The sequence below is a fragment of the Hippopotamus amphibius genome, chromosome 15 (assembly GCF_030028045.1).
Source record: "Hippopotamus amphibius kiboko isolate mHipAmp2 chromosome 15, mHipAmp2.hap2, whole genome shotgun sequence".
Lineage (NCBI taxonomy): Eukaryota > Metazoa > Chordata > Mammalia > Artiodactyla > Hippopotamidae > Hippopotamus > Hippopotamus amphibius.
In genome coordinates, this window is record NC_080200.1 from 26498268 (window position 1) to 26512450 (window position 14183).

The following is a 14183-nucleotide window of genomic DNA, read 5'->3' on the forward strand; positions in this document are numbered from 1 at the left end:
GTTCAGTGTCCAGGCCCAGCTCTCGCCTGCCCTCCACTGTGTATCTGGGCTTCCGGATGGAGCCCAGCTTCCTATTTCTGCCTGGGCTCCCTTCCTCCTCTAGGTCTGCATCCACCATCTGTCTGGGTTCCACTGCAGGAGCATGGTCTGGGCGTGGACCAGGGCTCAGGCGAGTACCCCCTATGCCTAGTACAGCTCAGCTGCCCTGACTTGAGAGGGGCGGCTTTTGGAGGTATCTTCTGAGACTCCTGAGAGCCTGGAACCACAGCAGAGGCCCCCGGGTATCCTCCCTGGGCTGGCCTCTCCAGGAACAGAAGGGCCAGCCAGACCCCCAGTGGACCATGCACAAGGCCCCCAGATGCAGGGGTCCATCCTCTGTAGTCTCAGGCCCTCTTCAGGTCTGCAGTGTCTGTCCCTTTGCCACCCTCAGCCCAGCTCAGGGACCAGGGGGAGTGGTTTGAGCAGGATGAGCCCCCGGGACCTTAGGACGCCAGCTTCAATGGCAACGCAAAGAGACAGTGGGAGATGAGGCCCAGTGCCCCCCGGTGGGACCCCTGGACAAGTAGTGTGCCGCAGCCTAGGAGCAGCCCTCACTGGGGGCCGGCAGCCCAGACCAGCAGAGGTCAGATGGACGCTGCTGCCAGAAGCCCTCCAGGGGCTGGCCAGTTAGGGTGGGGCTGGCAAGAGAGGGGAGGGGAGGGGGTGTGGAGTGGTATACTGTGGTCCCGTCCCTCCAGGGCCATGATCCAAGGGCTCAAGGACACTCTAACCCAGCACTTCTTTATTTGGATATTGGCCCAGCTTCCACGGGAGGGGGGCTGATAGGGTGGGGTGGGGATGAAGCCTAGAAACGGACTTGGGGAGTCAGGGTGAGAGACAAGGTCCTCCATCCACAGTGGGGGAGTGAGGGAAGATGGGCAGCACCCCAACCCCTGGGTGCCAGCTGAGGTGAGCAGAGCCACCGCCAGGAGACCCTGGCCTGCTGGGTACGGGCGCCAGGCCCTAGGCCCCGCCTAAGAAGATACAGCTGGCGGGCCTCCTCAGGAGTGGCCAGTGGCTTGAGCCTTCTTTATTTCCTGCAGGAGAGAAAAGAAGAGAGGCTGGGGAAAGGAAGATGGTCTCGCCCAGGGCCTGGGGCCTCCACACGGCTCGTCCCAGCTTGCTTCTAAGGCCCCACCTCCACCCCAGCCCACCTCGGAGAGCGCCTCCTTCAGGGCCCAGTAGGCCTTGTCCAGACTGTCGTTGACGATGATGAGGTCAAACAGGCCCGGCTCTTTGCCTGAGGGTGGGGGCAGGGTCAGCAGAGGCTCTGGCGATGGGGCGGGGCGCGGGGGCAGGGGTTCTGGGGATCCATCACGGGGACCACGGTACTGGGTGATGACTCCAGCCCTCCTCTGCCCCCTGGTGGGTGGGACTGGTCTCCTGCAAGGGTTGGGAAGGGTCCAGGGTACGTGAAGTGACAGGTGCCCACACTCACTGCTCTCCATGTCAGCCCGGGCGGCCGCCAGGCGCTTGGCCAGGCTCTCCTCTGTCTCCGTATTCCGCTGCCGCAGCCGCTGCTCCTGAGATGAAGTATGAAGGTCAGAAGGCCAGAGCCTCCAGGGCTGCCCCCCACACCCTCCTCCCGTGGCCCCCACCAGGACATCCAGTGAGGGTGGCTGCACAAAGATGTAGATGGGCTGCAGGTCGGTCTTCTTGATGTTGCGCACGCCCTGCAGGTCCACGTCCAGCACGCAGATGCGGTTCATGGCCTGCACGGCCCGCACAGCTGCTTTGCTGGGGGATGACAGGAGGGGCTGCTTAGCTGAGGGCTCCTCAGGCCCTAGCAGCCCCCACAACCTCAAGGAGCCTCAGTGGGACTCAGTCACTGCCCAGCCCTGCTCTGGGCCTGTCTGGGGGTGCCTACCCTAACTGTGGCATCTGCTCCCTCTTTCTGGAAGTACTCCCTGAGCAACTCTTAAATGAGGGGGCCCTCCACTTGTCTGGGGTGGTGGTAGGGAAGGGCACCTCCAGACCCTGGCCCCGGGCCTCTCCTTCTCCCGACACCAGCCCCCAGACCCCACACCACTCCATCACCTCAATCAGTCCCACCCACCAATTGTGCCCCCAGAAACTTCTAGCATCACCCCCTGGATCGTGTCCTCAGCTAGTGACAGCAACCACCCTCCTATACCCTGCATGCTGGGGCCCTGCTTGGGGAGGGATGCCTGGCCCCGACCCCCACAGCGCTACACGACACGCCCTTGGGCTTCTTCATCCCCTGCCTGGGGTCACCACGTACCATGTGCTTCTTATCCATTGGGGGGACTGCCCCCAGGGGGCACTGCGTGTCCCAACAGGGACCAAATGACCCCACTCGGGGGCCCACCGCTCTTCCCATCTGCACCTGGGGCAGCGTACAAGTCCCTGCCTTGCCCAGCCAGGTGGCTCAGGGACAGGCTATGCACAAAGGCATGACTGGGCCCACCTGCCTGTGTCCAGACACTGCTCCCAGGCCTTGCAAGCCAGATGGGAGGCTCCAGCAAAGACCCTGCTCTGGTGGGTTGCAGGGGGACAGCTGCAGTTGTGCCAGGGACCCTCTCAAGCTACCCCATTGGTTGGAGGGAAGAGGGCCACAGTGCAACCTGCAGATCTATGAGACCCAGGTCCTGTGAGTCCTCACTGCATAGCAGCCCCTTGTGTGGCCCACTGTTCCTACAGGAGCCTGGACAGGTAGACACAGTGAGGCTGGGCTGGGAAGGGGTGGCCTGGAGAGCCCTGACTGCTGCTCAGTCTTGACGGCGGGCTGGGTCCCTTGCCCCAACTGCGCGGATAGCCCATTTTTAGAGAGAACCCCCCAACTGGGGCCCAGCCAAGGGGAGACCCCTACCTGGGGCCCATAGAGACCATCTGCCTGGGTTGCCCACTCTAGGTCCCTGAGAGAACTGGAGGAAGGTAGGGCCCCAAGCATAGCCCACCTGGTCCCATACAGGTTCCCCGAGAACTCAGCGTGCTCGATGAAGTCTCCGGCGGCAATGTCCCGTTGCATCACCTCCCTGGTCACAAAGTAGTAATCTGCAAAGGAGGAGGGGCCGATGGGGACACCGAGGCCTCATGCATCGCTCTGACAACCGGTGGGCTCCTCCAGTCCCGTGTGGAAGCACTGAGGCCAGCTGGCCGGGCTCACCTTTGCCGTTCTCCTCTCCTGGCCTCGGGTTCCTCGTGGTGTCTAGGAACAAGTACCAGTGACTGACTTAGGACACACGGAGCCCCACGCATCCCATCCCCAGGCCTTCCCCACAGGGCCTGGCTCAGCCTGTCTGAGGGTGTGGGAGGGGAGGCTCCAGGTTAGGGTCAGCAGTGTGGGGGCTTCCGCCCTACTGTGTGGGAGTGTGGGGGGGCTTCAGGGTATCTCAGCAGAGGTCCCCACCCCCAGCATCCTTGAGACCCTCCCTTGAGACCCCCTCCCCTAGGGCCTCACGGGACACGCTGAAGCCAAAGATGCTGCCGTGTTCCTGCAGGAGTCTCTTCAGTAGGGTGCTCTTCCCAGCCCCTGAGGGTCCACTCAGGACAACAGGCCTTGGTCCTGACATCCCTGTGTGGGGGGAGGAGGGGAGAGGCAAGTATCAGCAGGGCCTTGCTCCCTATGGAAGTGGGCAAGGTGGCTGCAGTGCTCCCACCTCTGTCTCAAGTGAATTCACCCCGGAAACTGGGCAGAGCTGTGGGCGGTCACTCAGAGCCATGTTCACACCCTGGCTATGCCTCCCTGTGGGTATGCTACCTGGGCTTTGGCTCCCGGGAGGAGCACGTCCGGCTCCCAATTCCTGTTCTCCTGGCACCATACTCCAGAGGTGCCCTCGGTTAAGGTCAGCAGATCCCGAGCCCTGTTCTGGAAACTTCCACTGAAAAGTGAGGGGCTGACCCCAAGGGACCACAGCTTCCTTACTGCCCTGATACTTGGGTCCCATGACGCCAGCAGGAGAGCAGTGGGCACCACCCTCCCAGCTCACAGCACAGGGCTCAGACACCTGCCACAGGTGAGAACACTGAGGGCAGGAATAGCGGGGCAGCTCTGGAGGCAGCTGTGCCCATCGGACCACCCCTGCACCCCTCAAACAGGACCTACCTTCTGGATGGGGTGCAGCCTCCATGCTCAGCTTGGGGCTGCTCTGGATGAGCTGGGAGGAGAATGGTAATCTTGCCTGCTCCCCACCCTCTGAGCACTAAATCCCTCCCAGAGCAGCCAGCACCACCTGCTCCTCACCCTAGAGAAGAGAACCTGTTCACCCAGCCACGTGAGCAAAATGGGCCGAGGATGGTCAGGTGCACTGGGAGCTTTAGAAGACAGGAATTGAGGTGGGCACTGAGTTAGGGGACAGGGAGGTTATACACTGCCCCAGAGGGAGACCCTGGGAGGCCATGTGGTGAGCTGGCCTACCCCTGCAGGGCTCTGTCTGTGGGCTGCCTGGTGAGGTGTGGAGGCTCCCAAGGAGCAGTTGGTGGCCAGCAGACCAGCAGAGGCCCAGGAGGGACAGGCCACTCTGCTCAGGGACACCTAGTCATCTAGCCCAGGGCAGCTCTCCAGCAGGGCCCCCCGGTGGGCACTGCTTTCCTAATCCGCAATGTAGGCCAACCTGGGTAATCTGGCTAAAGCACAGCTATTCTGGGACCATCATGCCATATGCAAATGCCCTGGAGAAGGACTTGGGAAACACACATGCTCCCCTGCAGGAGAGAGAGAAGAAATGGACCCAGAGGAGCTCATCAATTATCTGTCATTTCTAAGTGACCATCCTTAGCTCCTTTGCCTCTTTCAAATTTCCTTTACAATAGTACATTGTTTTCATCTAGCAATGGTCCTACTGGACTCCCAACTGGACTCTGGTGTCCTGACTTTCCCACCCAGACACAGCGCCACCATACAAACACCCACACGCGTGTGTGTCCAACTCTAAGCCCGCTGCTGCTGCCTGCTCAGAAAGCACAGCCCCCTCCCTACCCTAAGGACTGGTGGGAAGGTCTCATGTCTGCCTCAGAGTTGCCATTCACAAAGTCCCCTCCTTTGCAGAATGAATGTCCTGTGGGCAGCCCAGCCCACTCCCCTGGGTCTGTCCTGACTCTCTAGATGGTGAGTGACCAGGGTGGGAGGAGAGCTATGTGGGGGTGGAGGAGATACTGGGGGCCACTGGGTCCCTGAGCAAGGTTGCTGCTCCTAGAGGGGCCCTGGAAAAAGAAAGGCTTTGGAGGCTGGGGTCTGCGCCCACACTGCCTGGCCTCTGGACTGTGCCAAGTCAGCCCTGCACGCATGTCCCTCCCCACCTTGCAAGCAGGGCACCTGTGACTGTTCAGCAGCTTAGGTCTTCCCAGGACCCGGCCGCATGCTGGCGCCACAGGAATGTCAGGGCAGGGGCAACACCAACTGGACACATGGCCAGGCTCACAAGAGATGGACCAGAAAGGCTACCTGTGCCTTGCTCACAGCAACGAACCCTCAACAGAGTGGATGCAGCTGGCGCCTTCTGGACCCAACTTGAAGCATCCACCTCCAGGGAGGAGAGGACCTACCCCACCTGCCTATGAAGAAGGCCCTCAGGAACACTCTGCTCCTCTGCCGTGTGCCCAATATGGCATGTCCTCGTCCTCACATCCCACAGCCCCCAACTGTAAACCTGCCAGCAACACGAGAGGCTGCATGGTCTTGACCTGCCCTGTGCCTCCAGGCCAGCACACAGGCCACCAACATGCTTCCCTGGCAGTTTCTGCCCTGTTCCCCATAACTGCAGTCATGGCCAGATGTTGTGGTCATAAGCTCTAACATCCAGACACTGCAAACCTACAACAGGGAAGACACATCTTCAATCAGGACCAAATATAACACATGGAAGTCCCAGCACCTGAAATGTTCGCAGGGAACGCTGTGCACAAGTTTTACTTACCATCTTAGCTCAAAACGCTGGTTTCCATCTGGCTTTCTCCCCCATGTCAGGAACCCTGGGGGCAGGGGCACGGCGCCTGCAGCCCACTGAGACCCCCCACCCCCCAGCCCAACAACCACTGGCAGTGAGCAGCAGGTGTGCATGCATGCATGGCGACTGGCTGACGGCTGCAAAGTTCATTCCCTGCCTGGGTCCAAATCATCACCGCACCCCGCCAGCCTACTCCTCACAGGGTATCCTCCTGAGCCCCGACCTGCCCCTCAAGCCCAGACCCCAGGCCTCCCCAGTGCTGGCCATCCATCTCGCCCTCCTTCAAAGGTTACACTGCTGATGACAAGGGGAGCGGGCACCCACTTAGCACCACTGCCTTGAGGTGGGTGGGATCCGGCCGGCCAAGCTCATCTGTGCATCAGTGCAGAGTCCTTCCTCTTGTGGAGCCCCTCCCTGAGGTCGGTTCCTCCTAGCACGAGGGCCAGCACCACACAGACCACACTGGAGTGGCCCAACCCTCCAGAAGGCACTTGGGGAGTCACTGGGTACTGGGCTCCATCCAGTGACCCCGGTGACAGAGTGCTCACTAAAGCCACCTTTGACAGGAGCACACTCAGTGTGGGACACTGCTCAAGGCCTCTTGGTCCCAGTGATCGAGTGTGCCAGACACCCCAAGTCTGATTTTGGCCCCAGCCGCTGGCAGAGCTGATCAGCAGTTAGGAATGTTCTGTATCCTGTACTCCTTGACTATTCCACAATTCCAAACCCCAGCTTCCTGGTAAGAAATTGGAAACTTCACAAGGACAGCAATAAGGATCAGGGATGCAATTTCTGTGGGAGTTGCTGTGCATTCTGGAATGCTCTCTGCTGGAACCCCGACGAGGAGCTCCTCAGACAGTGCTGGGAGGCTTGCCTTGAGAAGCATTTCCTGCTTTCCTTCCAGCTTCCACCTGCCTGCCCTCCCTGTCCCAAGGGCTGGGCATGGCCCCCACTCCACTTCTCCCCCTCCAAGCCTCCATGAGATGCTAAGACAAGGTGCAACCCTGGAGGACACAGAGAAAGGAAAGTCAAACCCCACCAGCCCCCTTGTAAAACACAAGCCATGAGACGTGAGTTGATCTGGCTAAGGATAGCTGGTCATGCCCCATCCCTCGAACAGGCTTGTGGGACAGGAGAACTACCCTGGCCTTGGCCTCAGGTGCCCCATGTGGGGGATATGTCCTGGCCCAAAGACCTTAAGAAACCACTTAACCTTTAAGAACCTGACCTGAAGTGGGACAGCCACAATGCAGCCAGCAATTTTCTTCTCACTTCCTCTCCCCACTGTGGGGTGAGAACATGCCTTCCCTGAGAGGAAGCTTGGCCCTCAAAAGGGTTGACAAGAAGCCACACTGTGGAGGACTCGGCCCTGTCACGGCTCCACACGGCTGCACCTGGGCATCTTTCCATCAAGAAGAAGAAACGGGATTCAGTCCCACATCAGATCCTTAGTTCTAGCCCTAAGGAAAGACAGAAGGAGCTTGAGAGGGAAGTGGACCCAGGACATACAAACCATGGAGCAGGAAGAAGCCCAAGCCCTTCTGGGTGGGGCAGGGTTCACTCTCACTGAGGGAGAACAAAGGTCAGGCACACCCAGGGTCAGAGAGGGACCCAGGGGGAACAGAAGCCTGGTACACAGGTTCAGCCAGGGGTCAGAGCCCAACTGCAAGGCACCTGCCTCCATACCAGTGCCCCAACAGCTCACCGTCTGTGGTTTCCCTTTTCTCCTTGAGGGCTGGGGTCACCTCCTTCCACCCCCAACCACATCGTAATACCCTCCTTCCTGCTCTTCCTCAAATTCCCTGAACGTGTTTCTTGGGCTATGCTAAATGTGATGCAAAAGATGGAGATGAGCAGTTCAAGTGTTTATAAAAAAAAAAAAGTTTGGGTGTGTCTGAAGAAAAATGTACAACTTCAGAACTCCCGCAATCTGCTACTCAAAGAAACTGCTGATCTTACCAGTTTCAGACAAAGGTCAAAGGCTGGATCAACGTGTTCTCAGAACCTAAAGGAACGCCCAAGCAAACTACACCTATCACAGGTGTGGCACCAACCCAGATCACAAGCTGGCCTGGTGTGTGCAGCCAAGTATGTGGAACTCTTACAAGAAGGGGGCAGAGTGGGGGCTCAGGTGGCAGGAAATTCAGCTTGTCAATGATAAGACAGGAAGCCACACCCACTCCATATCCCTTCTGGTGGTGAAAGTGAAGGTTTTCCTGGGTCCCTCACAAGTCACGGTCTGGGAAGTGAAAGAGTAGCACAAAAGCCCAGAAGAGCCCACATTTTGGCAGGCATGCTGCCAAGGAGCACTCACAGGGGACTCACGCAAGACTGACCATGAGAAGCACATCTTGGCCTCCCTCTTCCTGTCCCTGTGGGCCCCATGCCACACCGGCCAACCATCACCTCAGCTTCCACCTCCCTCACCCCTATCAAAAGACAGTAATAACAAGCTAGGTGGCACACCTCACTGCTCCTCCTCAAACGAGCATCTGGGTAAAGGAAGCTCACTCCCTTTCATTGCTCCCAAAAGGATGTCTAAAAACAGCAGATAGACAGCTCCAGCAACCTACACTTGAGGTGTCTCGCCCCGAGGGAAGCTGAACCCCAACTACCATGCCCACGAGTTAGGAAGGCCTGCCACCACCAACCTGCTCCTGCGTGGAGTACACATATCTGAGATGTCCAGCAGCGCTGGGCTGTGGGGCTGGCCAGGAACCTGCAGCAGTCCTAGGGACCCTCCTGGCTGGGAATCCTTGGGGCAATCAGCTCCGCCCACCCGGGACGCCCCTGGGTTTGCAACATGCGGTGGGAACCAAACATAGTACCAAAGCTGGACCACAGGAAGGGTTCCCAACTGTTATCTGCGCTGCTCCCCTTGAGCTCGGGGTACACTACACATTTCTACAGGCCGGGTGAGCTTATCGGGACTTTGGGGCCTCTGCCATACTAGGGGCAACCTAAGGGCCTTCAAAACCCTGATCTAGCAGGGTTTTCGGCTCTGCTGTGTGGCCCCTTGGAAGGGGGTGTCAGGCTGCTTCCCCTCTCTGCCCCTCCGCATCCTGCAGGGTCCGCAATGGCATTCAGCATGAAACCCTCGGGCTGCGGGGTTTTATAAGCTGTCTGGAGCTTCCCGTGCCAGGAGAATTTCCTCCTACATTCTGAGGACTGACACAGCTTTTCATTTGTCTAAGTAAAATAATAACTACCAAAGGCAACTCTAACACAGAGACACAAAGGATACAACTTCAAAGCAAAGGGATGCCTCCTCACTTTGTCTCCAGGAAAAGACGCACTACCCTATCCTTGTCTCCCCAGCTTTGCTGGCGCTGAGACGCAACTCTGGGAACCGCTGGGGGCCGCCGAGGGCCGTTTCGGTGTCTGGCGAGATCTCAGAATTCACAGGCGCTGCTCCACGAGTCCCTGCGACAGGTCCACGACACCTGCGCTCAGCACGGGCTCCGGCGGCGCCTCGCACGCGAGCAGCGGCCGTCCCCGCCTCTCCGCCGCGGATTCAGACTGCCACATATGAGCCCGGGGCCGGACGCCCCACGGAGGCCCTGCGCGCGCCGGAACCTTCGCTCTCCTGGGAGGGGCCGCCACTCACCGTCCAAGGAGGCCCGGCTCAGGGCGGCCGCCGCCAGCCCGGCCAGCGGGCGCCGCAGCATGAAGGGCCTCCGCCGCCGCCGCCGCCCGCGGGGACGTACGTCACAGCGCCGCGCCGCGCCGCGCAGGCCTCGCTCCGCCCCCCAGAGGAGGACGTCAGAGCTGCGCCGGCCTCGCCTCGCCTTTCAAGGCCGTGCGACGGCTCCGCACGACGCTGCGCCCGCGGATGACGTCGCGGCGGCGCCCCAAGGGGACAGGTGGTTACCGCGACTGAGTACGCGGCCCTGGCCAGTTCCGCACCCGACTGGTCAGTGGCGGCCGGGCCGCTGGTCCTCGAGGCCGCTCCGGAGCCGGTGAGGGTGGCAAGTTGGTGTCGGAAAGGCGCGCGTCGCGGGGGCTTGGAGGGCTTTCCCCCCAAAGGGAGGGTCCGGGCTCCGCCGCCAGCCGCCCTCGAGGGCGAGAGAACGGGCGCGTTACCGTTTGGGAGGTTTATAGCATTCCGTTTTCCTGCTGAGTCGGCTCCTAAGGCGGAAGGAGACCTGCAGATGCCCTGCCCTGACGGGATGGCGAGGCAAACCTGCTCGTCTCGATCGGGATTGCACTTTTCCTGGGGTCTGAATGTCCGATACAGCAGGTATTCGACATTTGAAACAGCTGGTTTGTCACCGCGGAAACCTCAGCTTCGCTGGGAGTCAAGGTCTTAGTAAGCCGCGGCTGCCCTTTTGTAATCCTTACCTCACTGGATTTTGTGAGGATGAAATGACCTTGGAAAACAAGGTATGAGCTAGTCTTCGCCGTTTACGTTGCATTCCATGCTCCCTGATGCCGCAACCCACCAGAATGGGCCCGGGCCCTGCAGCAGACTTACCAAGTCAGCGTTTCAGGGAGTAGGACTGGGGCATCTGCGGGTCAGAAACGTTCCACAGCTGATTCTAATGCCAGGTCAGGGCTGAAAGTCTGATAGGTTACTGGGGTGAGACTGGCACTGACCTGGTAATGTGTCAGAGATGGCTTTGCTCCTGGCTGGGATTTCATAAGAATCAATTAGGTGGAAAAGCCTACCTTTTAAAAAGATCTATTTCTTTGCCTAGCAGGTCAGACACCGGACCAGTGACTGACCCGGGGCCTTCACGTGCTGCAGGGGCTCTCAGGAGGAATGGCAGCCAAGGGCACTCTGCTTGGGTAAGCATGGACTTCTGGGCCTCTTGGGAATGCTGTAATGGGGCCACCCAAAGAATGCCAACTCAAGAGCCTTAGGCTGGCTGCATCAGTAAAGCCTCCAGAGCCAGTGTGTTTATCTGGGAGTACATACAAGTACATACGTATGGACACCTTAACAGTGTTGGAGGAATGGAAGTGACTTTTGAGTACCTGGCACCAAACACATGTGATGGTGGTCACTGTCCTATTCAGAGGCTGCAGGCCAGCCATGGAGAAGACCATGGCCTTCCTGCTCTTACCACCAGAACTGCCTCCCCATCTGTGTGTTCCTCTCACCCCCTGGTTTCCTCAAAGTATTGATGGAGGAGAGAAATGCAAGTTTTGAATTGTTTATGTGGAATCTAGGGAGAGGGATGTGGCACCTGAAGCTGTGGGTTAGTATGAAGATGGGGAAGGGACTCTGGCTACAACGTTCCCAGGAGGGCCCTCGTGCTGGAAAAGGTTCATGCTGGAACTGCAACTGCTGTTCTGGTGGGAAAACATCCACTCTTCCCCCTCAAGGGTTGGCTCCAGCCCCTTCCAGAAACCTCCTGAGTCACCAACCCCAGGTTCTCTGGAGTGGCTGTGCCCTGGGCTCCCTGGTGCTGCTTAGGTACAGGCCCTGTCCAACTGACTGCAGGTTCCTCTGGCGCTAGAGTTTACCTACCGTCTCCTTTCTCCAGTCTTGTACTTCTGTAGGCCGGGACTGGATTCATTTTGCCAAAACTTACTGAGACTCAGCTAGGGAGGGTTTGGGATTTCATAGCAAATAAGGTGCAGTTCTCGCTTCAGGCCATCAGACTAGTGGAGGAGATGGGCCCTCTGTCTGAGGGGTCAGCTGGGGAGTGCAGGGGTCGTGGGAACCACAGCAAAGGCAGAGGCTGCCATACTGTGGCTGTGTGTGGTCTGTGTGCTTGCGCTGGCTGCTCTGTGGAGAGAAAAGTCCTGAAAGTCTGGTGGGAGCTACTTGAAGTGATGTGAATATCAGGTTTTTAGAACCACTACCCGCAGAGCAGGGGAACTTAATTGGAATTGAAATGAGAACCAGGGGAGGCTGTTGGGATGGTCTGCATTGATGTGACTGCCCATTTAGTGAGGGCGTTGGGAAAAGGCACGTGGTGAGTATGCAGGATGCCTGTCCACCATGAGTGTTCAAAAGAATGCCAGGAGAAGAAGGCCACTTCCAGAGTACCTGACTATTCCAGGAAGTTCTGGCACTTGTTCAAACGCATTCCTCTTCAAACCTATGAGGAAACGGATGGACTGAGGCACAGCCTGGGGTTCTGAATTCAAGTTTGCTTGAAAGCCAGGCTGGAGGGGACTTTAGGGCAGGGTGTGGGGGAGTCACAGGGCAAGGCTGGGACAGGGAAATCAAGGTCCTGGGTGGGTGAGACAAATGTGGGGTCACGTAGCTGGGTAGAGTGGGGCATGAATAGTACCTAGCCCTTTCTTGTCACCTTGGAGCATGTGCTCTGTTGTGTGCAAGAGGGCTGAGCGCCCACCACACTCAGAAGCTTGGGCTGACCCAGCAGAACACCACAGACCAGGCAGTTTATGAAAGCTGGAAGTCTGAGATTAAGGTGCCAGCAGGGTTCTGGTGACATCTCTCTTCTTGGTTCAAAGACGGCTGCCTTCTTGCTGTGTCCTCATGTGGAGGAGAGAATTAGCTCTTTGGTGTCTTCTTCTTATAAGGGCACCAATCCTACTGTGGGGACCCCACCCTCATGACCTCATCTAATCCTAATCACTACCCACAGGTGAATGAGGAAGAGGGGGTGAGGTGGACTCATATGGTGAATCCACAGCACCAGGTTTGCAGTCCCCTAGAAGTCAGCTTCCCACTCAGTGCTATAGTTCAGCACCCTAGCCAGGGTGAGACTCTGTCCTCACCCATCTGAGAGCCTTGTGGGCTCACCCCTGCAGCCTCTTTCTGGATGTGGGGTGGAACTGCTCTGACCACATCCTGCCCTGGTGTGGGTTGCCATGTGCCCCCATGGCAGCTGGGCCGTGTGGCCTCTCTGGTCCTGGCACCAGCCACTGACCAGCACATGTGTGTCTGCAGCCTGCTCTGGCAGCGTGTGGTGACAGGGGCTGCCCCTGAGAGCCGCCGCCACCTGTGTATGTCCTCCTGGCGGGCTGATTGCAACAGAGCCTCACTCACTCGAGTGCATCGGCAGACCTACGCTCGCCTCTACCCTGTGCTCCTGGTCAAGCAGGATGGTTCCACCATCCGCATCCGCTACCGGGAGCCTCGATGGATGCTCACAGTAAGCTTCCTTCCCCAACACTCCCTGGGGTGCAGGTCCTGGAGGACCTAGCCTGTAGAAATTGCTCCTCCAGGGGCTCATGGGCTCAGAACCCGCCATCACTGGACTGGGGAGGGAGGGTGAGTCATGGGTCACAATTGTTTGAGGAGAGGGAGGAGGGTGACCTGGAGCTCAATCCATGCACCAAGATAAGAAAGTAGCAGTGAGCTGCGTGTTTGAAAAAATACCAAATCTTGGGAAAACAAGCAGAGAAAGTTTTTCTTTTTTTTAAATAAAAGCTTCAAAGGGGGAGAAAACCCAACAGAATACCTAAAACCTAAACTACTTGGTAGATGATAACAAGGTGAAGTAGAAACTCTGGAGAACATGCTGGTACCCTCCACCTGAGCCATGTACACACCCCTTTCTCCTCACAGATGCCCATGGACCTGGATTCTCTATCCCCAGAGGAGAGGCGTGCACGGTTCCGGAAACGAGAGGCCCGGCTCAAAGAGAAGGTGGAGGAGCCAGAGCTTGATGATGACTTTGATGTGGAGCAGTACAAGCAGTTTTGGACCAAAAAGTGATGGTGCCTGGAAGCTGCTCTGGCCTACGGGGATGCGGTGGAGCAGGGAGGGGCATTTGTCTTTAAATCATGCGGTCATGAAGCTGTCTGCATCTTGTCTTCCCTTTTCATGTGACCTAGCCTGGAGGGTCTCTGCAACTAAGCTGAATAGAGGGCTTAGAATTAGGTCAAGTTGTGGTTTTAGGATGTGACCCTTTAACATTACCAAGGTCATGGGTGCTCTTCCTATTGCACGGAAGCCTGGCCACTGCTGTACCTGCACCTCTGGAGTCCTATAGCCCGCCTTGGTTCTAGTGCTGCCTTCAGCCTCAGGACAGCAGGGACTCTCCTGGGGGAGCACTGTGGCCGTCAAGAATGGATGGGAGGAGCAGGGTGTCTGGGATCCAAGGACATCTGCAGCTAGCCTACAGCTGGCCTGCTCCACCCCTCACCAGGGCTCTCTCAGCCCTATCCATTATGCAGTGGGAAGGTGCTTCCCATTAGTAAACTGCACTGAGATTTGCAGTGCATTGCAGCTACAATCTGCTAGGCCTTCCAGTTGACTGCTGCCTTTCCGCTCCAGGGGTTGATTTCAACCTGGCAGCCTTCCTGTAAGACCTA

The 14183-nt window shown here is 58.1% G+C and overlaps 2 protein-coding genes across 11 annotated transcripts; one reads left to right on the forward strand and one right to left on the reverse strand.

Annotated features, from left to right (window-relative positions):
* Window positions 1-759: 759 nt before the first annotated feature.
* On the reverse strand, window positions 760-9755 carry GUK1 (guanylate kinase 1). 8 transcript variants are annotated; one of them, XM_057708632.1, is made up of 10 exons: window positions 9219-9545; window positions 7174-7405; window positions 5916-6001; window positions 3461-3574; window positions 3167-3208; window positions 2958-3054; window positions 1638-1776; window positions 1478-1562; window positions 1194-1279; window positions 760-1076 (listed from the first exon to the last, which is right to left on the reverse strand). In XM_057708632.1, the coding sequence occupies exons 4-10, from the start codon at window positions 3570-3572 to the stop codon at window positions 1041-1043; spliced, it is 597 nt and encodes a 198-aa protein (XP_057564615.1). In that variant the 5' UTR covers window positions 3573-3574; window positions 5916-6001; window positions 7174-7405; window positions 9219-9545; the 3' UTR covers window positions 760-1040. The 8 variants fall into 8 exon arrangements, with proteins under 8 accessions (XP_057564615.1, XP_057564617.1, XP_057564616.1 ...); XM_057708634.1 differs by lacking the exons at window positions 7174-7405; window positions 9219-9545 and adding an exon at window positions 9553-9640; XM_057708633.1 differs by lacking the exon at window positions 5916-6001.
* Window positions 9756-9759: 4 nt separating this feature from the next.
* On the forward strand, window positions 9760-13671 carry MRPL55 (mitochondrial ribosomal protein L55). Of its 3 annotated transcripts, none has more exons than XM_057708637.1 (4): window positions 9760-9904; window positions 10646-10733; window positions 12814-13018; window positions 13435-13671. In XM_057708637.1, exons 2-4 carry the CDS (start codon window positions 10708-10710, stop codon window positions 13582-13584), a joined length of 381 nt encoding a protein of 126 aa, XP_057564620.1. In that variant the 5' UTR covers window positions 9760-9904; window positions 10646-10707; the 3' UTR covers window positions 13585-13671. The 3 variants fall into 3 exon arrangements, with proteins under 3 accessions (XP_057564620.1, XP_057564621.1, XP_057564623.1); XM_057708638.1 differs by having other exon boundaries at window positions 9786-9904; window positions 10643-10733; XM_057708640.1 differs by lacking the exon at window positions 9760-9904 and adding an exon at window positions 10030-10185 and having other exon boundaries at window positions 10643-10733.
* Window positions 13672-14183: the final 512 nt, after the last annotated feature.